Raw genomic sequence first — 25,957 nt, forward strand, 5'->3', positions numbered from 1 at the left:
TAGGATTAAACATTCTTGAGGTCCTGGAGAAAGGGTAAATACTCCCGAATGCAAGAGGAGGAAAGGAGGAAGAGAAGGCCAATTAACGCCAGTGGTTGGCCGCTGCGGGCTCTCTTCTCTGCGCACAGTGGGACGTGGGCTGAGGGAAAGAGTGGGCACAGTGGGAAAGAGACATCACCTTTCGTGCATGTCCGATCTCAGAGTCAGAGCTCCTGAGGGGTACCATTAGGGCTCAGGAAGGAAATATGAGAACTTCTATTTATACTTTTGTATATTTAAAAATTTCTAGCTATTTTACATGTTAAATAATATACATGATAGAAAAGTACAATTATAGCTCATAGTTTTTAAGTCATAGGCACATATACACATTTTTTATATATAGTTTTTTAATATTGTGGTAAAATACACATAATGTAAAATTGACCATCTTAACCATTTTCACGTGTATAGTTCATTGTATTAAACACACTCACATAGTTGTGAGTCTACCCCCATAACCCTTTTTATCCTGTAAAAGTGAAACTTTATGCCCATTAAACAATAACTCCTCATTCTTTCCTTTCCTGAGCCCTTAGCAGTCAGTTCTACTTTTTGTTTTTTGGGGGGCTTTTTTTTTTTTTGACTACTCTGAGTATGTCATAGAAGTGGAACCATACAGTCTTTGTCTTTTTGTGACTGGCTTATTTTGCTTGGCATAGTGTCCTCAGGGTACATCCATGTTATAGCATATTGCAGAATTTTATTGTTTTAAGGCTGAGTAGCACTCTGTTGTATGTATATACTACATTTTTGCTTCTCCATTCATCTGTAAATGGACACTTGGGTTGCTTCCATGTTTTAGCTCTGGCAAATAATGCCATGAACGTGGGTGTACAAATACCTCTTCAAGACCCTGCTTCTAATTTTTTTGGCTATATACCCAGGTGGGATTGCAGCATCTTATGGTAATTCTGTTTTTTGTGTTTTTTTGAGGAACTGCCATACTGTTTTAATAATAGCTTCACCATTTAGATTCCCACCAACAATGCGTAAGGGTTCTAGTTTTTCCATCTTCACATCCTTGCCAATGCTTGATGTTTTTTTTGATAGTCAGAGCTTGGTTGGTGTCTTGGTTAATAGGTTTTCCTCCACTTGATTTAAATAAGAATGCTAAAAAAATGACACCATATCTGTTATTGCAAAACAAACAAAACAAGGGGAAGAGCCCTCAGGTTCTAAAATACTGTTTGTTTTGTTTTTAATTTCATAAATATTTTACCTTATTCAAAATAAATACATGGCAGTGTTTACAAAACACAGGAAAGCCAAAGAGAAAATTTGTTCTTTATCACGCTGGCGGGAGAGAACTATAGTTAATGATTTGGTGTATATCCTGTTTTATTTTTATTAAATTTCTGCATGTACGAGTATATATATCATACATGCTCGTGCATTCTTTTTGTTTGATTTAATGGGATCATATATTTTGCAGCCTACCCCTTTTGTTTCTTTCACATGGCAATGTGTTATGACACTGTTCCTTTTTAAAGAGAAGCTGGTGCTGAATCTTGAGGATGTGACACACTTAAGCTTAGTATTAATGCTTGAAGTGAAGCAAAGTGATTCATTATGCATGGTTGCTAAGCTTTTTTGGTAGCGTGGTGCTGTGACTACCTAAATTACATGCCCTCTAAGTTACTGATAACTTTAGCAAAGAAAAATGGTACTTATCTTTAACTCCAGTGCCTAATGACTGACTATGGCATTCATTGTAAACTGGTTTGGGTATTTAATTGTTCAGGGAAGATTTTAAAATCATCACTGTTGACTCCAATCGCTGATACATGTCAAGAATTTACTGACTGCAGAGAATGCCAATGGAACAGGATTTAATGTTACGGCACATTGTGGTTGTTTTGGTCCTATCATTGAAACAGTAAAGGCAGCACTGTGACGTGGAGCACCCGCTGTGGGCTGAGTGCATTATCTCATTTAATCCCTGCCACAACCCTTTTCAGTTACAGTAGTGGTCAGGAGGAAATGGAGGCACAGGGAGGTTAAGGTACTTGCCCAAGGTCACACAGCTGGTGAATGGTGGAGCCATACAGGACTTTTTAAGGAAGGTGTTTTGCTCTCAGTGCTTGGATAAATGTATTTGAATTTCCCCTGTAGAGAACAAATACTTCTGTGTCATGTATTGACATTTGTAATCCAAGCCAATTGCCTTAGGCTGTTTTATGAGTATCCTTCCTGATTGATGTTTGAACAATTCTGATTGATTATTTTGGTCATTGTTTTTCATTCTTAATCATAACTTGTTTAGAATGGCTTCAGTACTAATGAGGGAAAGTACATTTTCACTTGAGGTCTTTCGTTTGGTGTTCAGGGCTGTTTTAGAAACCTGACTAAATACATTCCTTATGTTTACAAGGGACACTGCTGCAGATTAGAAGGGTGGGCTGTATGTCGCAAGCCAGAGATTTCAAATGCAAATGTTCTTTGGTCTTAATTTTACCGAGTAGGAGGTCACAGTCTTGGAAACCATTTTAAAAACATGACACTCAAAAACAGTTAGCAGTGTTGGCGTTAAATTTGGGACCCAAATGTTGCGATAAGAAAAGTTTAGTGAAATCGGACTTTGAGCAGATCTGTGGACGTGTTTCTAGTGTGAATCCAGAGAGCTATTTTTTTTTTAAATAGCTTGATTTGGGAGGTTAGTCAGCTGTTTCGAATTATATTCTGTACATCTGATTCTATGTAGTTGGTGTTTATAGAGGACATAATGGTGTAGTTCTTGAGGGCAAGTTTGGAAACTTTTTAACAACTTAAAAAAAACTAAATTTTAATTTTTTTTAGAAACTGCACTGAGAAAGGATGCTATAAAGCCAGCCTGTAATAAAGACGTCTAGTGCAGAGGCCCAGCCTCTTGGCGGTGACCCTGCAGACTTTGTGCCCTAGGCAGACTGCCTGAGAGCCTATGAACCTTTCAGGCAGGGAGCTTGGTGCCTGAGGACTATTTAGACCACGTGTTTTTAAACCTCTGAGCCATCTAAATTCTCATTGATGGAGCAGGCAGTTTTTGCAGCCTGGACCGAGAGTCTGGTTCCTTTATTGGCTCCTGAAACAATTCAAGGAACATTGCAGTATTCCTCAATGTGACTACATGATGAAGAAAGGGAAGAGAAAAGTAAAGCATCTCCGTATTTTATCTGGGTGATTTTATTATTCCATCCAAACTGCAGACATTTGTCTTTTAAAATGACACTGCAACTAGTGATGAGTATGGGAGCAGTGGGGGGACTGAAAAGACCGATTTGCAGCCACGCAGGAGCTATGCTCAGAGACTGGCGTGTGGTTGGTTAGGCCGCATGGTACTGCATCGTCTCCTGCTCTGAACCCTGCTGATCAAGCCATACTGTCTGGAACAGAAATAGTCAAAGCTTCCGCAAGGCCAAAGAGCTGTTACAAAGTCCATTGAAGAACTCTTAGAACCTTCTTTAAAGCCTGCTTGTTCTTAATGTTTGGGCCTCCATAGTAATGTAAAGCGGCAATAGGAAAAAGGTCACCACAGGTGTTGGACACAAAGTGACATGAACATGTGAAAGTCAGGGGGAGTCCATGGGCATCACTGTGAGCAACACCCCCTGGGTGGCAACCTTCTGGGGGGCTTTATTTTGGGTGATTAGTTAGCTACTCTGGGCTGGGGACCCTGGGAAGAGTGTGAATTTGGGCATGGGGAGAATGGGGCATTTAGAGTCAGCGTATTGCACTTGAGGTGTTTGATTTTGCTGAGCACTCTTAGGCAAGTTGGGTGTTCCTTCTCCAGGAATGTACTTGCCCCCTGACCAGGAGTAGTCTTAATTCAGTGCCATTTCTGCACACTAGTATTTCCACATGCTGGTAATGAGAAGCTTCCTGAAGATTCCATAAGATTCTTGGATTTATGTTTGTGTGTATGACTCATGCAGTTCTGAATTATATTCATGAGTAACTTCTTTATCTCAGACTTATAAACCACCTGCAGGGCACAGCAGTAGGGCATCAGTTTCCAGATTGATGATCTCTCTCTTTTTAAAGATATGGCCCAGCAGGTTGGCTAAAATTACATTTACTCCATTGTACGACTAATAGAAACAAATTTTGGAGAACCTTTTTTTCTTAGGTTATTTCACATTTAGATATCTAATAGAGGGATAGTTTTAAAACATGTACATTTAATCTCAATTTCATGCAAATTCTTTTTTTAAGAAATCAGAGTGAGCGCATCTTAAGGAGAAAACAGCCTCATTACATACAGCCAAAAGAGGCTTGGGTTGACTTTGGTTTGTCTCCTGCAACCCTCAGTACAATGTGTACAATAAATAAAAAAGTATTTCTATGTTGTACTTAATTGAAAATGCCCCACCCCTGTAATGGGTCACTTGAGTTTTTATGCATAGCTTATATAAACTTGGCTGTTTTCCAGCGCCCCTTCATGGCCAGAGAAGTTTATCAGGTGAGATGCAGGCGTTCTCACAAACAAGCAGGCACTCCTGAACTTTTATTTTTTTAACTTTTTATTGTAGGGAATTTCAAGTAAGCACAAAAGTATAGAGATAGTATAACGAACCCCCATGCAACCCAACACCCCACCTTCAACAATTACCAACAATTTGCCAATTTTCTACTCAGCTTATTGACTTACTGCATGGCTGAACTCTAATTCTAGTCCGCCAACATGTAACTAAAGTGCATAGCATTGTCTCTGTGGGAAAATGCATCCTGAGTTCCAGCTAGGGACTCCAGGACCACCTTTGCTTTTTGTCCAGGGTGTCGTCTGTAGAGGAGGAGAGAGGTCACGGGCATTGTGGGTCTGAGGTTTCTCATCGTGTTTTTTTGGAAGAGTAAGGTATTAATCATGAAAAAAAATCAACTCTAGATATCTTTTCATCTCTAAAATTTTTATTTAAGATATTAAGATATTTTATTTAGGTGATGGACCTAAGTCCATCAAAGACTATTCTCATTATACAATAACTAACCTTTAAGAAGGTTGCTGTACCGCCAAAGGCTGGGACGTTATAAGCAAGACAGCCCCAGGGCACGCGCATGTGGGGGTTGCTGCTGCCCGAGCTTCTGCTGTGACCTCTGTTTCAGTCTGTTGCTGCTTTCAGTGGTTTCCGAAACGGGCGTTGAAGGCACTGCGCAAGGAGAAAATACTGAAGTTTCTGTTCGTATGTATTTTACTCTTGCTATCTAATGTACATAAGTCGCCCAATATTCAACATATAGGTCACCATATATTGAGCTTTGGCCTATATCCTTTGAAATTACCAACACTGTTTGGAATAAGGATTTGTATTTGTTATCATTAACAGTGAGCTTTGCCTTAAGTACGTATAGTGTACCTTGAGGTGTCAGGTGAAGATAGTACAAAACTATCAGGAAGAAAAAACTAAAAATTAGCAAAAAGGCTAATTAGTTCATCTCTTGATTTCTTCTTTTACTTTTTATAAAAGCTGTTTTGTATTAGAACATGTGCATAATTTATAAGTAAATGTATATGTTATGGGTGCATACTGAAAAAGTGTTTTACTATGATTTAAAAAGTTCGGAGACTACTAATTGATTTGCTTGCTAATCTGTTTATTGTCTTATAATTTAAACCCTTGTTAATATGGCCTAGTGCTTATTGTGTAGTAAGGTAAATCACACCTTGATTATTTCAGTGGTTCATCAGAGATCATATTGTTTTCTGTCTAATTTGAATGCTTGTTTTCTCTCACCTTTACTGTTCGCCATTGCATTACTGAAAGAGCTCTGTAGTCACCGGAATTGGGGAGACGCTGCCTGAAGGGTGGGAGGAGCTGGGAAAAGGCCATTTTCCTAGGCACAGGCAGAGTCTGTGGCTTTAGCGCTGACTCCAGTGCCTCTGGTGACATGGCTCTGAAGGTGACCTTGAAACAGGCAATTGGAGGATGTCGATGATATTGATGCTGGTGCTTCCCTCCCTTAAAGGACTTAATTGTTTCTTTATTACTGATGGTGTCTTCAGGCACCGTTTATTTTGAATGTCGACTATTTACTTGATGCTCTCATTCATAGTATGAATTCTGCATGTCTGAAGGTCTGTCTTTTGTGGGAAAAACCAAAGTTGAATCTAAATTTCTGGAAAGTTTAGTAGACTGTTGCTGCCATATTCTCTAACTCCATGATCTATGATACCATGTTTTAACTAGTGACTCCAGTCTAAACCTTCAAATAAACACATCAAAAAGGGTTTGTTGCTGGTAAAAAGAAAACCCTGCTTATGTTGTAGCTTGGGGGACAAAGAAAAGAAGTCACCTTTTTTGTCTGCTTTAGAGATAATTTTCAGCAGCAGAGGCCTCAGGCAGGTGCTGGGTCTTTTCTTCTGTTTGGGATTGCACCCCTCCGTGATGGACTAGTGGAAGGATCAGCGTGGGGAATCTGAGTGTCAGGCAGCCTCATGTGCCAGTGCAGCCGTGTGACAGCAGGGTGTCAGCCAGGTACCCCAAGCACTGAAGATAGAAATACCCGTCACTTCCTCAGGCCAGAGGGCCGGTGTCTTTCTCCTGTCAGCTCCGTATCAGGCTAACCAAGAGAGCATTGGCCTTGACCTCCTGATTGGCACTGTAACTGCAAGAGAGCCCGGTAGTAGTTCTTCCAGACTTTATTATTTTCAAAAGGTTAATTGTAGCTTTTAATCTTTCTGAGTATTAAATTAGTCCCTTTATAGATAGTATTTTGTAATTCCTGCCAGACATGGCTCCTAAATCCACCAGAGAACTGAAGAAAAAACCCTGACCTTTTACAAATGGGATCACAGGACCAGTCTGTGGGCCAGACAGCTGCAGCCTGGCTGTCTGTGGTCATTGTCCCTCAGTGGCATGCACTGTCTCCATTTTAACAGTTCCAGCTTCGGAAAGAAACAAGGCTTGTCTGGGTCGCTTTAGTGTGGGTTGAGAACATCTCTGAGTTTTGTAGTTGAAATGCAATGAGTTGCTAACTATATGCTGTATCTATACCCACTCCCATGTCCATAACAAAATAAAGTTGGAGTAATATCTTAGTAAGAAATTCAGAGTTAAGTGCTGGATGGTGTGGCTCGGTGGACTGAGCACTGGCCTGCGAACCCAAGGGTTGCTGGTTTGATTCTCAGTCAGGGCACATGCCTGGGTTGCGGGCCAGGTCCCCAGTACAGGGCATGTGAGAGGCAACCACACATTGATGTTTCTTTCCCTCTCTTTCTCTCTCCCTTCCCTTCTCTAAAAATAAATAAGTAAAATCTTTAAAAAAAAAAGAAGAAGAAGAAATTCAGAGTTAAGAATTTGAGAACAACTGAGCACTGGAGGTTGGGCATTATATAAGGAACAGGGTGAATGCCTTGGGGTTGCTGCACTGCCCTCAGCATGTCATGTTTAACCACTTAGGTCTGGAAATTCCATGTGCAGCTTACCAGGGAGTTGGTTTAGCCCAGGGAAAAAATTGGCTGATTGATAGTAGAAAAGGTAATTAGGGTTTACATTGGAAAATTGCTGTCTGCAAGGGCAGCCTGGCTTGGGTCAGTAGGAGTTGTGGGTCAGTTAGGTCAGGGGGACAGGAGAGGGACTCAAGAGCCATGCCTGGGAACCTCTTGGCCCGAGCCTCCCAAAGGCCAGTCTGCGTCCTGGACGCCTCGTCAGTGTGGGTTAAGTAGCAGCCCCGTGAGTGTCTTCAGGTTTCCTGTGAGAGCGTGTAGTGTTCTGGAAAAAGCCCTACAAGGGGTGTAGGAAACCTGGGTTCCAGTCAACACATCTCTCCCTGCTCTGTAAGATATAGCTTATTCAGTTTCTGTTCTGAAAAGCTTTAACATGTTCTACTCTTAAGATTCTTTCTGAGGTTACTTATTTTCTTCACCTCTGCTGTTTTGTGTAAGTATAACTTGATTTTTCCTGAACAGTAAGTAAGCTGTCTACTTCAAAGGAACCTTTACAGTTCCCTGCACTCAGTAGGGTCTCAGCTCATTCTTTTGCTTGTCTCCACCTAGGCACCTGCAACTGTACTTCCAGGCCGTGAAGGGCATGCCAGCCTGTGCTACTTACGTGAATTTTACATACAACTTTTGTTTAACCCTCACAGCTGCCCTCTGAATTATGCTATACTTACGTACTCAGTTGACAAACACTCGTTACAACTGATTGTCTTGTAGACTTTGTGGTTAAGTAAACCAGGCAGTTAACAGATGCAGGGGTAGGAGGAGAGTAACCTCGGTGATCAGGGCAGCTTCCCGGAAGCAGTGTCATCTTTGCCGTGACCTGAGAGACGACCAGGTGTCAGCCGGGCTGGAGGTGGTGGGTCCGTGCTGTGGAGCGGCAGTGGGGGCCTGGACCTCGGGGTCTGGTGGACTTGGTTTCCACATTCTAGACCACTTTCTCTTTTTTGAAACCACTCTCTAGGCAAATCACTTAACCTTTCTCACTACTTTCCTCACTTACAAAATTGTAGGGAGTTGTCAGGAGGAAAGGAGATCATGTACATTGAGGTGCCTGGATCATAAAATGAGAGTAGGTGTCAGCTATAGTATTATTACGAGTATGAATATCAGTATTTTTTAAATCATGCTTGTAGGAATCGTTCCTTTGCCGTGTGCAGGTCATGCCTCAGTGGAGTACTGTCAGCGTGGAGGATGTCATGGTGTGAGCAGCATGTCCCTCAAGAGGGAAAATGAACAAAGTGTTAGCAAATCGAATTAGCAATGTATGAGAAGGATAACAACAGTGTTGTGCTGGTAAACCGGCTGCCTGGGATGGGCTGGAAGCCCTCTTTGTACTGTTCACCAATTTCCATGGTGTAAGAACTCTCACCACGGTCAATTACAAGTTACCAAGTCACTGCATGTGCACTTGGGAGGACTTACCGCATTTTTCAGACCATAAGACACACCTAGGTTTTAGAGGAGGAAAATGGGGGGGAAATTTTGAAGCAAAAAATGTGCTAAAATATTTAATAACATAAATAACATAATATTTCACCAATGTAAATGTAAACGGAACTCAACAGCAGCACCAACAGCCATTATTCCTCCCCAATTGCGGCGGGGGCGGGGGGTGCGTCTTATAGTCTGAAAAAGACTGTGTAGAATCGGCTCCCATGAGCAGGTGGATCCACCTCCAGCACATCACGGCCAGTACGTGATTTCCCCAAGGATGCAAGACTGGTTCAGCTTTGAAAGTCAGTGAATGTGCTTCATCATGATAACATACTAAAGAAAAAGACAAAAAACTGTGAACCAAAAATGTACTTACTTTGGCACTTAGCCACACAGAGCCACCAAACTGACCCCATGGCAGTACAGTCCACTTCAGGCCCCCTGTGCTCCGTATTGCTTGTTCCCTTTTTCGGTTCATCGCTCTGATCACTGCTGTTTCTATGCAAACACCTAGATCACACCGTCTTCCCATGGCTACTGCTTACTGAGTCAACAGTTTTGAAATACGTATGTGTGTGTATGTGTGTATAAATTTATATAATTAACTCATAAATTTCACACATGCCTCCCAAGACAAAGAAATACATTTGTCTAGTTTTATTTCCATAATACACTCAGGGTACTCTTTGTGACAAATTTTTTATGGTTGCTCTAGTGATATCGTAAGATGGTGAAATGAAAGCTTCATTCTCTACTGGTTTGGGTAAAGAATGCTGTCCTGTTTTTAAGCTTTGTTCCAACTCCTGGCACATGACTTGGTCTGTAGAGAGATTCAACTTATGTTTTCATGAATGGATAAATGAGTAAAGAGTAATCTGAGGACTCCTCATTTGCAAGAGGCCCTCCAGACTTGAGTGTGAGGTCGAGTACTCACTGTGGAAGTGGCTATCCCTCGAAAAGAATCAGTCTCAACTCCAGTGCATTGATCGTTAGTGTTTCTCTGCTCATCAGAAAGTCATTTAAAGAATGGGGATTGGTGGGTGGATGGGAAGAGATTAATTAAAATTCCCTAGAGAACTTCTTTTAAAGAGATCTGGGCTACCCGTGTCATCTGAAAAAGTACTGGGGGGCAGGCAGAGTCTTCAGTGGTGGGTGTTGATTACAGCTACGAGGTTAGCGTCAGCACACTTTTGTGCTGTGTCGGGCCTGTGTGTGCCGCTCATACACTTCAGTATATCTGCTCTTTTATTTTTTCGAGAGTTATTAAATTTATAAAAATAACAGATTCGAACGTATATGTAACATCCTCATAATAAAATTCATGAAGGAGAAGTTGTGAGCTAGTATATGATTAAAAGACAACCAGTAGAATAAAATTTGTAAATGCAAACATTTGGTATCCATGATGTATAAAGAATGTTTAGAAGTCAATAAGAAAATGAAAGATGACCTTATAGAAAATAGGCAAATGATATCATAGTAATAAAATATGTAAGCACCTCTTACAGAACATTGACATAAATTCAGAAATATAGTGTTCCTTTTGAGAGAATCTGCTCTAATCTGGTCAGGGTTGCAGTTTGCTATGCACTGCTGGTCCTTCTCACTCTGCTGCATTCTTGAGACCCAAGTATGCTAGGAATGTATCTTATATTTTAGGAAATGCACATTCAGACCTCTGTTTTTGTGTTTGGACAATAATTTAAATTATTTTTAAAATTATTTTTAATGGAATTTATTGGGGTGACATTGGTTCACAAAAGCAGACAGGGTTCAAGTGTACAACCTCACTAAAGCATCATCTGCACTGCACGGTGCACCCATCGCCCCTGGCCAACTCTCTTTCTGCACTCCCCCCACGTTGCCCGCCTCCATCTGGCCCCCGCCCCCTTTCCCTCTGGCTGTCCACACACTGTTGTGCGTCTCTGTGTTATGTATATATGCTTTTTGGCTAAGCCCTTCTTTTATCCAGCCCCCAAATCAATGTATAAGTGCATTTATGTTGATTGGGGGTGGGGAACCCTGGAGCACAATTTTACTTAAGTTACTATTTGCCTTTGATTTTTTAAAAGATTTTCATTTATTTATTTTTAGAGGGAGAGGAAGGGAGAGAGACAGAGAGGGAGAGAAATATTGATGTTTCAGAGAAACATCTATTGGTTGCCTCTCACATGCCCCCAGCTGGGGACCTGGCCCGCAAACCCAGGCATGTGCCCTGACTGGGAATCAACCAGGTGACCTTTTGATTTGCAGACTACGCCCACCCCACTGACCCACACCAGAGCTATACCTTTGAGTTATACCTTTGATTTTGGACATATTGATCATATCTATGATTTATTTAATGCCTAATTCCCGATGATCTGCTTTACAGCATGATTTTAGTGAGGTAGAAATGGAGTAGTAGGTATTTTCTGGGTCCTGGAATGGTAGCATGAGCTAGTATGGTTTGTGAAGTTTCAAAGCTTATTAGTAAGCAGGCTGAGAAGAGGGAGTGTCTGGCTACATAGGAAGGCCCCTCCCCTGGCATAAGAGGTCAGGGCAAAAGACTTGCTCTGTTTACATGAACAAAGCTTTCGAGTTTTCTGATTTGCTTGTCAACTTTAAAAAAGGAAAAGAATCTTTTATTTAGGACAATAGACATTGTCCCCCAAATTCACCTTTTTAGTTGTCAAAAACATACCAAATTGCTCCTCAGCACTGATTATCCTTCAAGCTCAGCACTTGTCTTAGCAACCGCTAGTCATCAATAAACTGACACTTGAGTCATAATCACGTTTGGTTTCAGTATTCCAGATACAGTGGTCATCATTTTCATATCAAATCCAATGTGTGTTTATTCTGATTTTATTAATGCAAGTTCTTCCCCTTCAGGGATGGATGAATGAAATTTACAACTATGATCCAGAAACTTACCATGCGACTTTGACACATTCAGTGTTTGTTCGACTTGAGGGTGAGACCTTAAGACTTTCAAAGCCCAATAAAAATATATCCAGGAGGGCAAGCTACAATGAAACAAAGCCAGAGGTCACCTATATCAGCCAGAAAATCTACGACCTCTCAGACAGCAAGGTGAGCCCAAGTAATTTTGGAAATTTTGATGAATGAAAAGCATCTTAGTTTTGTTACTATATTTTTTCCCTAAAAAGATTGTGTGTGTGTGTGTTGATAGTATTAGTGTAATTTAGAGTAGAACCTTTCAAATGTTAATGTGCATATGAATCTCCTGAGCATCATTTTAAATGCAGGCTGTAATTCTGAGTGGGGCCTGAGAATCTGCATTTTTGAACTACCAGGTGTGATACCCATGCTGCTGGTCCGAGGACTACACTTTGAGAGTAAACTTTTTTCAGCCAAGTGAAAAGTGATGTGTGTGTTGATGATAGGATAATAACTAATGAAGTCTCTATAAATGTGAAAGTTATAGATATACAAAATAACTACATTTTGATTAAAACATTATATACTTGTGTTTCTTGAGAAATGTAAATTGTTATTCCAAAAAACTATAGGTTCTCTGTTCTTATGACTCTTGTGAATGACCTTTAAGTTTCTCCAAAATAACAAAAATATTTAAAATAGGTTTAGTATAAATTTATTCTTAACTTGAGAGTAATAAACTTGAGCTTTCCATCTAGATTTAGTTTTATAAATTCCTGTTTTCCTCCCAGCTTACGTTTGGCCCAGGGTCATTAAACTCAGTTGATGTCCAAACTTAGTAGATGAAGATCCACTAAATAGTTGTTGTGCTATTATTACCTGAAAATTATAGATACTTGTAACTCTTTAAAAATTTTTAAACATCTACTTTCTGGAGTAACTTCGAAGAATAACAAATCATTTCTAAAATTTATTCCAGTTTCTATAGTCATGTAATAGACAGGTGGTAATTATTTCACATTCATCGTTTTAGTCAAAAATACTATGAAGTTTGCATTTGTGCTCTGCATATTTTAATGCACAATGTAGCACATTCTTAATTTAGTATGTAAATCATCATTTCCCTTTCTCTGTAGATTTATCTTGTACCTAAAAGTTTGGCTCGAAAACGAATCTGGAATAAAAAGTATCCCATTTGCATCGAGCTTGGTCGACAAGATGACTTTATGTCCAAGGCCCAGACTGATAAAGAGACTTCTGAAGAAAAGCCACCAGCAGAGAAAGACCTGGGAAGCGAGGACCCTAAGAAGCCACCCCATCCTCAGGAGGGAACAAGATCTGGCCAGCGAGATCAGATATTGTATCTCTTTGGGAGAACTGGCCGAGAAAAAGAGGAGTGGTTTAGGAGATTTGTTCTGGCATCTAAGCTGAAGTCGGAAATCAAGAAGCCACCTGGTGTCTCTGGAAGTAAACCAGGTAAGGACACGTGTGCTAAATGCTTATGTATTTTTAAAGGTCCTGTACGAGAATTGAGATTCCCAGGTAGGAAGGAAGGAAGCCCATTCTGAATTGATGGCTGTCTGTCTGCCACTCGAGGTGTGTTCTCATGAATCATTTACCTTTTAGGCTCATCACTGCAGCCCTTTATACTGAAGCATTCAACCAGTGATGGAACCATTTGCAGGTGTATGTGTTTTGCCTTTGCCGGTTCCTTAGGATTATATTTATTTTTACATATTGTGACTCTTCTGAGAGAAGCAGCAGCAGCAGCAGCAGCAGCAGCAGAACTCTATTTATAATAAAGATTTAGGGGTGTCAAGCCCTTGGCCCCAATTATGTCCCCCAAGAAAATGCAGGATCACTACGGAAATGCAGGGTCCTCTGGCTTTCCAACTTACTGCATTTAATCCACAGCCCTGGCCTCTGCTCATTCCTGTCCCTGTGCCCTATGGCCTCTGCATAGAACTTCACTAACTTTACTGTGACCTGTCACTGCTTCTTATAAATGCTGTCCTCTCCCTGGAATGCTCTTCCCCTCCTGGGCCAGGACAGTACGCACCGTTTCTTCAGAGGCAGTCCAGAGGTCGTCCCACTACCTGCAGAAGTCAGTCCTGGGTCTCTTGGGCAGAGGTGGTACTCCCTTCTTCCTGCTCTAGACGTCCTTTAGTTGTGCTCTAGCTACAGTGCTTGTTACAGAAAATTGTGATTTATTTGCCTAGGTCCCCAAGTTCAAGGCCAGGGACTACGTCTCATTCTTTTTGATGTGGAATTGGCCCAGAAAAGTTCTTGATAAGAAACTTGCTGAATGGAAGATGGCACGTTTTGAATTACAGTGACCTTTCTGACCACTTCCTCCTGGCCCCTGGGGGTGTGTCGGTGCTTTTCTGACCCTAAAAGATCACCAGGAAAAGGGAAGGAGGTGCCTGCCAGTGTATTTCGTGGCTCCCATTACCCTGAATTGTTAGGGAGGAGTAGAAACTGTTCTAAAAAATTATCTATTATTGGAGGTATTTTCCAGGTGGGAAATGACCTTATAAATAGTTTCTCAATAGTCATTTTATAGCATTTTAGCTGCTTTTCTCAACGTGACCCAGTGGCATTGGCTCTGCATTTCATGACTTTGCAGTCCTTTTCTTGGTGTGTATTAACAGCCCTCACTTCTCCGCTGCAGGCGTTTTGCCCTCACACAGCAGACACAGCAGTCCCTCGGGGCACCTGACCCACAGTCGCAGCAGCAGCAAAGGCAGCGTGGAAGAGATTATGTCCCAGCCGAAGCAGAAGGAGCTGGTAGGCAGCGTGCGGCAGAAGATGCTTCTGGATTACAACGTGTACATGGCCAGGTGTGTCCCCCAAGAGAACCGAAGTCCCCAGAGGAGCCCTGTGCAGAGTGCAGAGAGCAGCCCCACGGCTGGAAAAAAGGTAATGTTGGCTGCCAGGCTCTGGCTTTTCTGCTCCTCCAGTTAAACTCCTTTCTTCGTACACAAGCACTTCTTGTGTACCAGGCCCTCTTCTAGGCGTCGGGGACACCAGGCAGAGAGGGCCCTGCCCTCAGGGAGCTTGTCCTCTGGTCAGGGAGAGAGCAAGAAACAAATAACAGGTGGTGATAAGAATTAAAATAAAGCCAAGTACAGGAGGATAGAAAGTGGCCAGAACTTCTATTATTAGACCAGTGGTCCAGGAGGGCCTCTTTGAGGAGGTGACATTTGGGCAAAGACCTGACCAAAGTGAGGAAGTGAGCCATGGTGGTATGTGAGGAAGGAGCATTTCAGGTGGGGAGCCAGCAAGCGCAGAGGCCTTGAAGCCGGGTGTGTGGTTGGCGTAGTCAAGCAGCTGCAATGAGAACAAGACAGCGTGGGTGACAGTGAGCAAGGGACAACGAGGCCTCGTTGGGTCAGTTCCAGGGTGTATGGGAGCCCCAGAGGGTTTGGAGCAAGAGGTAACATTGATCTGATCTAAGCTGTAAAAGGTAAGTGGCTCTCCCTGGAGAACGGGCTGTGGGAGGAAAAGAACGGGTGGGAGGCGGTGATGACAGCGGAGAATGGGGCTGCGATTAAGGTGGTAACAGCAGGGGATGAGAAGGGGCTGCTTTTGGGGCATGTGTTGTGGGGGAGCTGACTGGGTTTGCTGATGAATTTGATGTGGGGTGTGAGAGACCCAGCCAGTGTTTTACAGGAGCAACCTGGGTGATCAGCAGGGAAGTTCACAAAACTGTTAGTAACAGAGGTCTAATTCCTCAATAACCATTGTATTCTCAAATTCCCAGACTCCTTAGCTATGCCCAGGGCTTCTGAAGATTTACCACCATCGCTATTTCCAAAGCGTACCGATCTAGACATTGACTCAAGACCATCTGTGATTAAGATAAATAATATACACTACCATGTGGCAGGCTTTGTTATGCTCTTTAATAGAATGACTCTGACCCTTTGAGCAGTCTTCCAAACTAGACGGTGCTCTCTCTGTTTGGGCTCACAGAAGTTAGGCAGCTCAGCTTCACAGTTGCTCCGGTGGCACATGTGAAGCCTGATGTGCGACCCTGAGACCCCCCAGAACCGCGGCCACCGTCTGGGTGGGCCATTCTAACACTGTGCTTGACCTGAGGCCCCTGCCACCACTTCCACTGGTGTTCTGAGACACAGCCGCCCATCTGTGGAGCGTGAGGCCTGTTTTCCCTGTTCAGTTACTTAAGTGATTGACCTGGTAGGGATCATATTTCTGTTCTTAACAGGAAGCATTTGCTGCCTTCCTCTTCATGCCTTTCGTCTTTATTCATCTTGCTGAGCCTCTTCAGTGTGGGCTGTCCTCGTGTAAACTACTTTATCCGGGCAAGAAAAAGACCACAGGCCTTGGCTGGCCCACTGCTTCCGCTCTCTGCCCGAAGTTACCATCAAGACTGGGAAGTAGACCTGTCCCTGGGTTAGAGTGGGTTAGTACGAAACTGTCCTGCAAATGACCGATTTATCAGGATGACTCCCCCTCCCCTAAATTCCCTTTCTCCCTGGGCTGTCAGCCACCTGGACTCATCAGACTCAGGAAAATTAAGAGGAGAATTGTGTACTGATGTAAGAAAATTATCTACCAAAAAAGCTTGCTTTTTAAAAAGAGTTCCTGAAATGAAAACAAACAGGTTTTAGAACATTGTTTCCTCCGTACGTGTTCCGTGTGCCTTTTGAATCTCTGTGTAATCACTGGGGTCTGGGAGACCATGATGGCCACCAGGCTGGCCTCTCAACCCAGCGGTGCTGGGGATAGGGGTGGATTTCTAGTATAAACCCCCTTTCCAGCAAACATTTGTCGTCCTCTCCTAAGTTTGATGCACATTCAAAAAGCACATCTTACTCCTGGCCCCCTTAGGCAGAGCAGGCAGGAACAATTTAATCTGTTCTTGATAAAGATTCAGTACACAAATGGAAATCCTGGCCTATTGTCATACAGGGCTCCTGAGGTCAGAAAGCCTGCCCAGATTGCAGACTCTGCAGCATTCGTCTAGGTTGTCAGGTGGCTGGTGTGGGTGGGTGTTTCTCTAGCTGGCTTTTCCTTGAGCACTTACCCCCATCTCCTACCCCCACCCTCATTAGTCTAGTGATTCTAATCTGCATGGGCTAGGAAACCCGAGAGCTGGAATTATGTGAACAGAGATAACTGTCTTTGAAAGAAGAGCCTTTGAAGAAATCGTGTGAGTTTTAGTGCTGGGCTCCTGCACCTGCGTGGCCTGCCTGGAGCTTGTGTGGATTACGTCCTGGCTCTCGGGTGATCTGGTAGTTGAGAGGGTCCTGAATAAGGCACAGGTGTGTGTTTTAGTTATCTATGGCTAGTAACAAACAGCCCCAAAAGTGGTGGCTAAAAACAATACTTATTTTGCTCACAAATTTGTAGTTTGGCCAAGCTTGGCAATGAAGGCTTCTCTCTGCTCCACACAGTGTCAGGCTGGACGGGGAGCAGGAGGATCTGCTTCCCAGGTGGCTCGCTCGCACGGCTGGCAAGGAGACGCTTGTCCTTGGATGGGAACTCAGCTGCGGCTGAGGGCTGGGGGCCGGGGGCCTCAGTTCTTCCCCAGGTGGCCTGGCTTCCTGCAGCATGGTGACTGGGTTCCAAGGCAAGCGGCCCTGGAGTAAGAGCCAAGTGGAGACTGTACAGTCTTTTAGGACCTAGTCTCAGAAGTAAAATGATGTCACTTCCATCATGCTCTGTTAGTCAAAGCGGTCACAAAAGCCCTCCCAGGTTCAAGGAGAAGGGCAGGGATTCCACTTCTCACTGAGGGAATAGCGGATTCTTAGAAGAATGTGTGGAATATAAAATATCTTAGCACTATTTTATTCTCACGCTTTCCTTCGTGAGTGGGGATAGTTCTTTCTAGTTTTATTTCTTACTAATTATGCAGTTTGAGCAAATAAGGACCTTCCCCTCATCCTTGATTTCATTTCCATATTGTGTGCATGTGAAACACTAACTTGACTCCAGTAATCAGAGCTGTACAAAGACACACTCAGAAAAGGGCCATCTCCCCAACCCTCCTTCTCTTCCTCCATGCCATTCCCACTCACCCCTGCCGTGAACCGATCTCCTTAGTCTCTGGTTTATGCTTTCTGGGTTTATTTACAATTCTGTCTTACTCAAAGGGTAGCCTACCATGGCTACTCTTTCGAACTTCGCTTTTTTTTTTCCCCCTTAGCAGTACGTTCTGGAAATCGACCCCACTTCAGTTCATAGCTATCTCCCCCTCCCCTTTAAACAGCTGCAAAGTACTTACTCCATTGTGCAGCAGTTTCCTAGTGTATTCGCTCTTTTTTGTATGATTATCTAGACTGTTTCCAGTATTTTGTCGTTATAAACCATGCTGTGATGAAGAACTTTGTGCGTGAGTCTTCTTGTGTTGTCGGGGGTGTATCTTCAAGGGGGCATCTTAGAAGTGGGACTGCTGAATCAGCAGGTAATGAATGTGTAGTTCTGTTCGGTAGTGCCGAGTTCCGCTCCATAAGGGCTACACTGTTGTTCATTCCCACCGGTAATAAGAGTGCCTGTTTCGCCCCAGTCTCGCCAGGTGCGAACCTCTTAGATGTGTCATTAGTGCTCATTCCTCCTGCCGAAGACCAGGCCAGGACCTTATTTCTTAGGGTCCATATTGCCTCTGGTATCATGAATCCAAGAGGGACTCAAAGGAACCTTTGACATCTCTTCAACTTATACTATCACTTCCTCAGTGTTGGCCACCATCCGGGATAGCGGGGCCTCTTTCATAGAGGGAGCTTGGGGCACAGGTCAGCCTTTGCCCCAGCTTCCCCCCTCCCCACCCCCACCTGCTGCTGCCTCTCACCAGCCACCGTCAAAGCATCTTTTACCCTGAGGGCTCTGGGTCTAATGGCAGCTAATGCTAAACTACACAAGGAGGTGAATGATACTGGTGCTTAGGAGCCAAACCAGTGTGGGAAACACCAGGAATATAATTTGTAAATGTAGACTAGATTTGTATTCAACAGTGCTAAAGTACTTTTGGTGGTTACTTTTACCCATAATAATTAAAAACATGTTCATGGGGCGCTGCATATTGAAATCACTTTAGAGCTCAACGTTTGAGTTGTAGAGCACCACTGTTTGGGGAGGAAGGTCTGGGTTCTGCTGATGTGGAGTGGCTGGAGACCAGCCGCTGACCCCTGACTTGTCCCTGCGACTCTTCTTTGTCCCACAACCACAGGCCGTGCCAGCTTCTGAAGTCTCCACACCCCTTTGACCTCGGCACCCTCGTCTCTCTCCCCAGGCAGTGTAACCTCCAGCTCAGTGAGAGAGACCGGGAGGCTGGCCGAGGAGACGTGGAGCTTTATCACCTTGTCGAGGTGTAGTCTGCTTGGTTTGTGGGAGGAGATTTAAATAGTAATTCAGAAAACAAGAAAATAAGGGAACTTGTAAAAAATGTTTAAAGGTGGATCAGTATCAGCCCTAATGTGGGGCCTCAGGAAGGGACACCCCACAGAGCTGCCTGCAGATTTGCTCAGGGTTGTGCGGCCCAGAGGCTGCTGGTTCTATGTGCCTGGCAGGGGCCTGCGGTGGGGGGTTGTGGGTGGGGGCTGGGGACCACTGGGGCGGGGGGGGGGCAGGCAGCGGCGTGCCTGTCTTCCAGGCGCAAGACTCCAGTCTTCAAATCCTGTCAGGTACTTCCTTTTCGATGGAGGGTTTTAAGAAATGTTTAGAGATAAGGTAGGCTGCCTCAGGTTTGGAGAGGCCTGTCTTCATTAGAACCAGTTGCACTAATTATCCTGTTAGTGATAAGTGGATCCTACGACATTCCCTGCTTGGGGTTATCAGGAGATGAGAACCTGACGAAACAAGTAGGAATCCAACAGGAACCAGGAAATCTTAACTGGCAGAGTGGTTTTCTAAGGCTTCCCCTTTCCTTCCCTCAGAGTCAGCTTTCAAACATTTAAATGTCAAAAAGTGCTTCTTATATAATAAGTAACAAATATGAAGGTATATATACAATTTAAAAATAAATTTTAAAAAGGGTGTAGACAAAGGTGCCAACACATTTCAGCGGGTGAAGGAATAGTCTCTTCAACAAATGGCGCTGGAACAATGGCCATCCACATGGCAAAGAATGAAGTTGGGCCCCTACCTCCCTCCGTATACAGAAGTGAACTCAGAATGGATGGTAGACCTCAGTGTAAAAGCTAAATCTATAAAACTTTTAGAGGAAAAGACAGGAATAAATCTCTGTGATTTGGGGTTAGGCAAAGCTTTCTTTGATAAGATACCAAGAATGCACAAAACTAAAGAAAAAATAGACAAGTTGGACTTTATCAAAATTAAAAACTTTTGTGATGTAAATAATACCATCAAGAAAGTGAAAAGACAACCCACAAAGGGAGAAAATATTTGCAAATCACACATCCGCTAAGGGTCTAGTACCTGGAATATATAAAGGACTCTTACAACTCAGTAATAAAAAAGTAAGTAACCCAATTAAGAAGTGAATAAAGGATCTGAATAGACACTTCCCCAAAGAAGATACACAAATGACCAATAAATATATGAGAAAATAGTCAGTCATTAACCATCAAGGAAATGTGAAGTGGGGTGGGCAGGGCAGGGGAGGGTAATGAGGGAAAAGTAGGGGCAACTGTAATTGAATGACAATACAATAAAAAAAAACCACACATAATGAGATACCACTTCACAGCCACGTGGATGGCTAGAGTAAAAAGACATAAGTGTTATCGAGGACGTGGAGGAACTAGAACCTCCACACGACACTGGTAGGAGTGGAGCTGGATGCAGCTGCTGTGGGACACACTTCGGTGGTTCCTCAAAATGTTAAATGTAGAGTTATAAGGTCCAGCAGTTTCAGTCCTAGGTACAGTATATGTCCAAGCAAAATGAGAACCTGTGTCCATACAAACACTTGTATGCTAATATTCACAGCAGTATTATTCACAATAGCCGAAATCGGGAAATGGCTGAGGTGCCTGCCCATCAGTTGATGAATGGATACAGTGGTATGTGTGTACCACTCTGCAATTGAAAGGAGTTGTGTACTGATAGATGCCACAGCATGGAAAAACCCTGAAAACATGCCTAGCGAAAAAAGTCAGTCACACACAAAAAGACCCCTACACATTTATGTGAAATGTCCAGAATAGGCAGGTTCATCGAGACATATGAGTAGTTGGTTGCCTTGGGCTGACGGTGATGGTGGTGGGTAGGCATCGAGTTGGGGAGAAGTGGGGAGTGACTGCTAATGGATAATGGGGTTTCTCTGGAAATATTCTAAAATTGATTATGGTGATGGCTTCACAACTCCGTGAATATACTAAAAACTACTGATTGTACTCTTCAGATGGGTGAATTGTATGATACTCGAGTTATATATATCTTAATGAAGTTACACATAAAAAGGATACAAAACCATGCCAGTCAAAGCCAATTTTGTTTTTTTAAGAAGTTCTGTATTCTTTAAAAGTATGTATGTATAGGTATATTAAAAAGACTGAAAGGAAATATAGTAAAAATGTTTTTAACTAATTGTATCTGGGTAGTGGGATTATGGGTGGTTTTCTGCAGTGAAGATGCATTGTTTTTATAACCAGGGAAATAGCTAATAGCCCTGGGGGTGCTGAGCCCCCTCCTGGACCAAGCGGCCTTTGTGAAACCCTCGAGTGGCACCAGATTCTGTGCGACCTGACCTTAGCATCAGCGGCACTGAGCCTCCTGGTCATTTTGTGATAGGAAAGGTTGCATCACAACATTAAGTAAATCTGTACTACTTTACTTTGGAGGTTAGTTTTTAATAAAATATATCCCAAGAGCTCCTCAGTTATGACAACCTTCTTCACCTTTGGACCGTCGACCTCTCCAAACTGCTTCCTGGAAGCCATTTTCAGAAAGTTGCCCTTTGGAAATGTACGAATGTAGTTGAAATGGTAAAGTGGGTAATCTTCTCACATTCCTTCCTGTAGCCAAACAGCAATATTAGGAGATGTATGAACATTAATTCTTTAAGTTCTTTATTGTTAAATGGCATTCATTGGAAGTGAGTTCCTTCTAGCAGCCTGTTGAGTCCAAATTTTGTTCATAAAGTTGCTTTGATGCAGTCTCAATGTTTTTGCTGCTCTTGGATTTTTTTTATTCCCAGTGAGTCTGTGGAGAGAAGCCCAAATTAAAAAAAGGAACTCTGAAAAAGCAACCTGCTTGTCAGTTATTTCAGAAATTTGTTTCCACATCATATGCCTTTGGCTTGGACATAAATTGTGAAATAGTCTTTGTTGCTTGCCTTTTTGCTAAACCTATTTCCTGTGAATAATTAGGATTATAAAGGAAGGTTAATAAAGGGTAGGCTCTCCCACTTGTGAAGGGAAAGAGTAACCTATTCTCCCCTGTACCTGCACATCTGAGGGAGCCCTGCGGAGCCCTGCGTGGGCAGCAGCTATGGCCTGCCTGAACTTCCCAGGGGAGGAGAGCCTTGTCCTTGGCTGAGTGTTTGCTGAGACATCTACAGAGATAATCTGACGTGACTTAGAGCAATAACCCCAGAAAAGCTGGGCCAGATCCCCTTGGGGGATCAGACAGACAGAAGAGTGATTCCATGTAACAGGTACAGTTTGCGGCCTGACTGAGTGTGCACTGATCACAGACCTCTCCTCCTCCGTCCAGGACCCAGTGGTAGGAATGTCTTGGTTAATATGAAAAAACATTACAGCATGAGAAAAGCACAGACAGAATATTCTCCAGCCATTAAAAGCAAGGTGGAACACTGTCTTCTGAAATGGAATGATCAACATGTATTATTTTTTACACTGCCACCAGAAGGGGACCAGGACACAGTTGGGTCTGCCCCAGCATGGTCTGGAAGGTGTGGGTTCTTGACTTTGTGCAGGAAAGATAACCATGACATGAGTTCCGGTGATTTTAAGAGCACACCTATTAAAGCTGGGGACAGGGAAACGAAGGAGAGGCTTCAGATCACAGTAGCAGAAGTGAGCCACGCTGGGCTGAGCTGTGTGGACTCAGGAAAGAAAGTTACAGAACCAAAAGGTCCCTTGGAGACAGGTTTGGGGGTTAGCTCGGGATGAGCTGCCACTGCCCACTGCTCCCCTGCTTGCAAGGAGAAACAATACAAAGATAATATGCCTGAGGGAATGGGGTGGGGGGGGTGGGGTTAGGGGTGCTCCAGAGAGTGCGTATTGGGTCTTTGTCTTAAGGGTTTTTACCTGTTTTCTAAAGGCGGGAGTTTTAGGGGAGCTCTCAGGGAAGGGCCTCAACAGAATATTCAACAGCTTTCCAGGTGTGTCCTTTAATATTCTGATTCATCAAAATGAGCTTATGGGGGGGGGGTGGTATCATTCTCTGGCCAGCTCCTCTGCTGTGCTTTTATCTTGGATTTTTCTGGCTCTGATTGGGTTTTTGTTATTTATTCGAACTACTTTATCTGTTCTGGGGTCTGGCTGGCAGCTGATAATGCCAACAGGGTCCTGGTACTCTCTGTCCTTGATGAGGGTGATGTAACCTGCTTGCTCTCTGGCTGCCGAAGAGAGGTGTAAGTCATCTGCTCCTAAGTGTCCTTGCTTAGGGAAGATAAGATGTTGCAATTTATTCGCACACTTTTAATTGCTCGGCTTTGTTTAACTATTTGTCTCAGTTTCCATCATTCTACCTGTCAAGGAATTTTCTTAAGTCCTTACTCTTCTGCCTTACAACCAGAGTTTAATTTTTTTTTAAATGAGACTCACCAACATTTATAAGGCAGACCTTTCAAAATACCCAAATCTGAATGACTCCTAGAGCATAAAATGCCTCCCCTTACATGTAGTAACATTAGACCAAAATGCAAGTGAACACTCAGGTCCCCAGAGAGAAAGACTACACAGTTTCTGACAAGACTGGTGGACAGGTGGGTGCCGGGTGTCCATCAGGCCCTGCACAAGCCCGGTAACCGGTTCCCCTGGCTCAGACCCTCAGAACTCCAGGCTTCGGAAAAATTGCACAGGCACACGCCATAGAACTTTGGGGTGCTCACGAGCCATCACATCCCTAGATGTCAAATCCATGAGCACCAATCCCCCGAGCACTGTGCCCTGGCCTAGGCACACAGCTGTGTCTCAAGCACAGTCACAGCCGCCCACACGAGACGGCGCTGGCGTGAGCGCATGTGTATGGAACATGGAGATGGTGAGGGTGTCTGGTGTGTTGTCCCTACTAGCAACCCATGGGGGTAGGACAGATGCATTATTTAAACCACAGAAGTGAAGGGGGAACAATTTGCAGGTGTCTGCATTTCTAGTACTTTTGGTCTTTGCTGTTCAAGGCTAATTGTTTCTATAAAGTTATAGGCTAATTAGAGAACTCAGCAGAGGAAAATGTCTATCACACCATGAGCCAATCACACCCCTCCCTCCCTCCCACAGGACCGAGCAGGCGGGGAGCAGGCGGAGAGCAGGCGGGGAGCTGGGGAAGGGGGCTGTGAGTCAGGCTCTGCCAATAAGCGAGGGGCCTCGGGCAAGACACTGAGTGGTTCTGAGTCTGTTTTCTCTCCCCCAAAATAAGACACAAAAGTTGTCTTCCTAGGGTATTGTGAGGCATAAAAGAGGAAACCTGAGAAGGAGTCTAATCCTGGCTGGGGGTCAGTGGACAGCAACAGTGACAGCAATGACCAGTGGGCATCACTGCACTAACCTGACCTCACCATTGTCACACTGTCTCACTTGTACACTGTCGTGGGTGTCACTGCTGCTTCTCCCTTCTTCTTCACCTACTTGTACTGGGCCAGAGTCCATAGTATAATTAGCCTTGGAAATGGGAGACTAACCCAGGCTTGCTCTTCTCCTACCTTGCCCACTGGCCGTGGCAGATGTTTTAGATGGATTATATCATGTGGGGGTGAGGCCCAGGGGAGAAGAGCTACAGGAGCTTCACAGGATGCCTGAGAGTGGCTCTCTCTAATCTAGGCCTGGGGTTCCCAACCTCACCTGTTCATTACACAGTGAGAGGGATTCTAAAACGCTTGACCCCCCCACTTCAATTAGTGTGTCCAGCGGTAGGACCCAGGCACCATTATTTTTAAGCACTCCCTGCCCCTCGCCCATGAGAATCGTGAATCGTAGTATCAGGCTGAATGTGAGAGGCCTGGGCATTGGGGAGCTGGCGGGCTGCCTGGTGAGGACCAGCCCGACAGCCCCTCATCCAGGGGGCCTTAGTGGGAAGAAGGTTAGGCAAGTTGGTATTTGATAGCTAATTTGGGCAAGCTAATTGTATGAAATATTAGCTGATTCACTGGAAGACTGGTAAAGAAGAAAATAGGTGAAGAGCTTTTATCTATGATGGTGGCTTTTCTTTCATTTTCTCTTCACTGACATAATGTGGGACTTATAATTTATAGGGAAGCAATACAACTCCCATGGTCGCCGATCTTTATAGGGAAGGGCCTCCAGTGACTTTATAAAAATAAGCACCTGTCTGGTTCTCCACTTGCCTTCTAGCTAATTTTGGTCCCTTTTCTTTCACCAGTTGCCAGAGGCACCACCCTCTGAGGAGGAAGAACGGGAAGCCTGGGTGAACGCCTTGCTTGGAAGAATGTTTTGGGACTTCTTAGGAGAGAAGTACTGGTCTGATCTGGTGTCTAAGAAAATCCAAATGAAACTCAGCAAAATAAAGGTATTGTTTTTCACCCGAGGGGCTTCCAGTTCTTCACATTTCTTAATTTCTGGAAGTGTTATACCATTATATTCTCAATGAAAAATAATTTGGTTTAAAACATAGAACATGTGAGAGTTGTAAGTTCTTGTCAAACAACATTGCTGGGCTGTGACCTTGTCCCTGTGACTAGCTGTGTCTGAGGACTTAGTGACTGTTCCTGTTTACCTGTTTCCTTATGTTGCCCTCATTGTTATCCACTCTAGGTAATCCAGAATTTGAGTTGGGAAAATGTGAGCTTTTCTAGCTCCCACTTGTCATGTAGACTTCTGTTATCTTTAAGGTAGTGTTTCCAGAGCCCAGCCAGCCTCACTGAGCTGCACAGTATACACTGAGGAAAATGCGTGATGACTTAAGACCCCTTTCCCAAGGCATGCTCCCCGCCACCCTGGGAAAGTTAGCCCTGCAGACTAAATATGCCTGGGTGTGACCTTTACTTCTGGCCAGATGGTATTTTATTTTGGGCTCTCCTTTTGCTGAAGAAACAGTCCTGCTTCTAACTTAGAC

General features: G+C 43.7%; 1 protein-coding gene across 6 annotated transcripts in view; it reads left to right on the top strand.

Moving 5' to 3' along the window:
- Nucleotides 1–25,957, top strand: part of TEX2 (testis expressed 2) — a 94,785-nt gene that overhangs the window by 40,985 nt on the left and 27,843 nt on the right. For all 6 annotated transcript variants that reach the window (XM_045836056.1, XM_045836061.1, XM_045836057.1 and 3 more), the window contains 4 exons: nt 11,765–11,965; nt 12,910–13,249; nt 14,445–14,692; nt 25,265–25,411. In XM_045836056.1, the coding sequence (XP_045692012.1) occupies nt 11,765–11,965; nt 12,910–13,249; nt 14,445–14,692; nt 25,265–25,411 (936 nt within the window). The remainder of the gene's footprint in view (nt 1–11,764; nt 11,966–12,909; nt 13,250–14,444; nt 14,693–25,264; nt 25,412–25,957) is intronic.

Source organism: Phyllostomus hastatus, unplaced genomic scaffold (assembly GCF_019186645.2).
Source record: "Phyllostomus hastatus isolate PE091 unplaced genomic scaffold, TTU_PhHast_1.1 phas_contig_210, whole genome shotgun sequence".
NCBI lineage: Eukaryota > Metazoa > Chordata > Mammalia > Chiroptera > Phyllostomidae > Phyllostomus > Phyllostomus hastatus.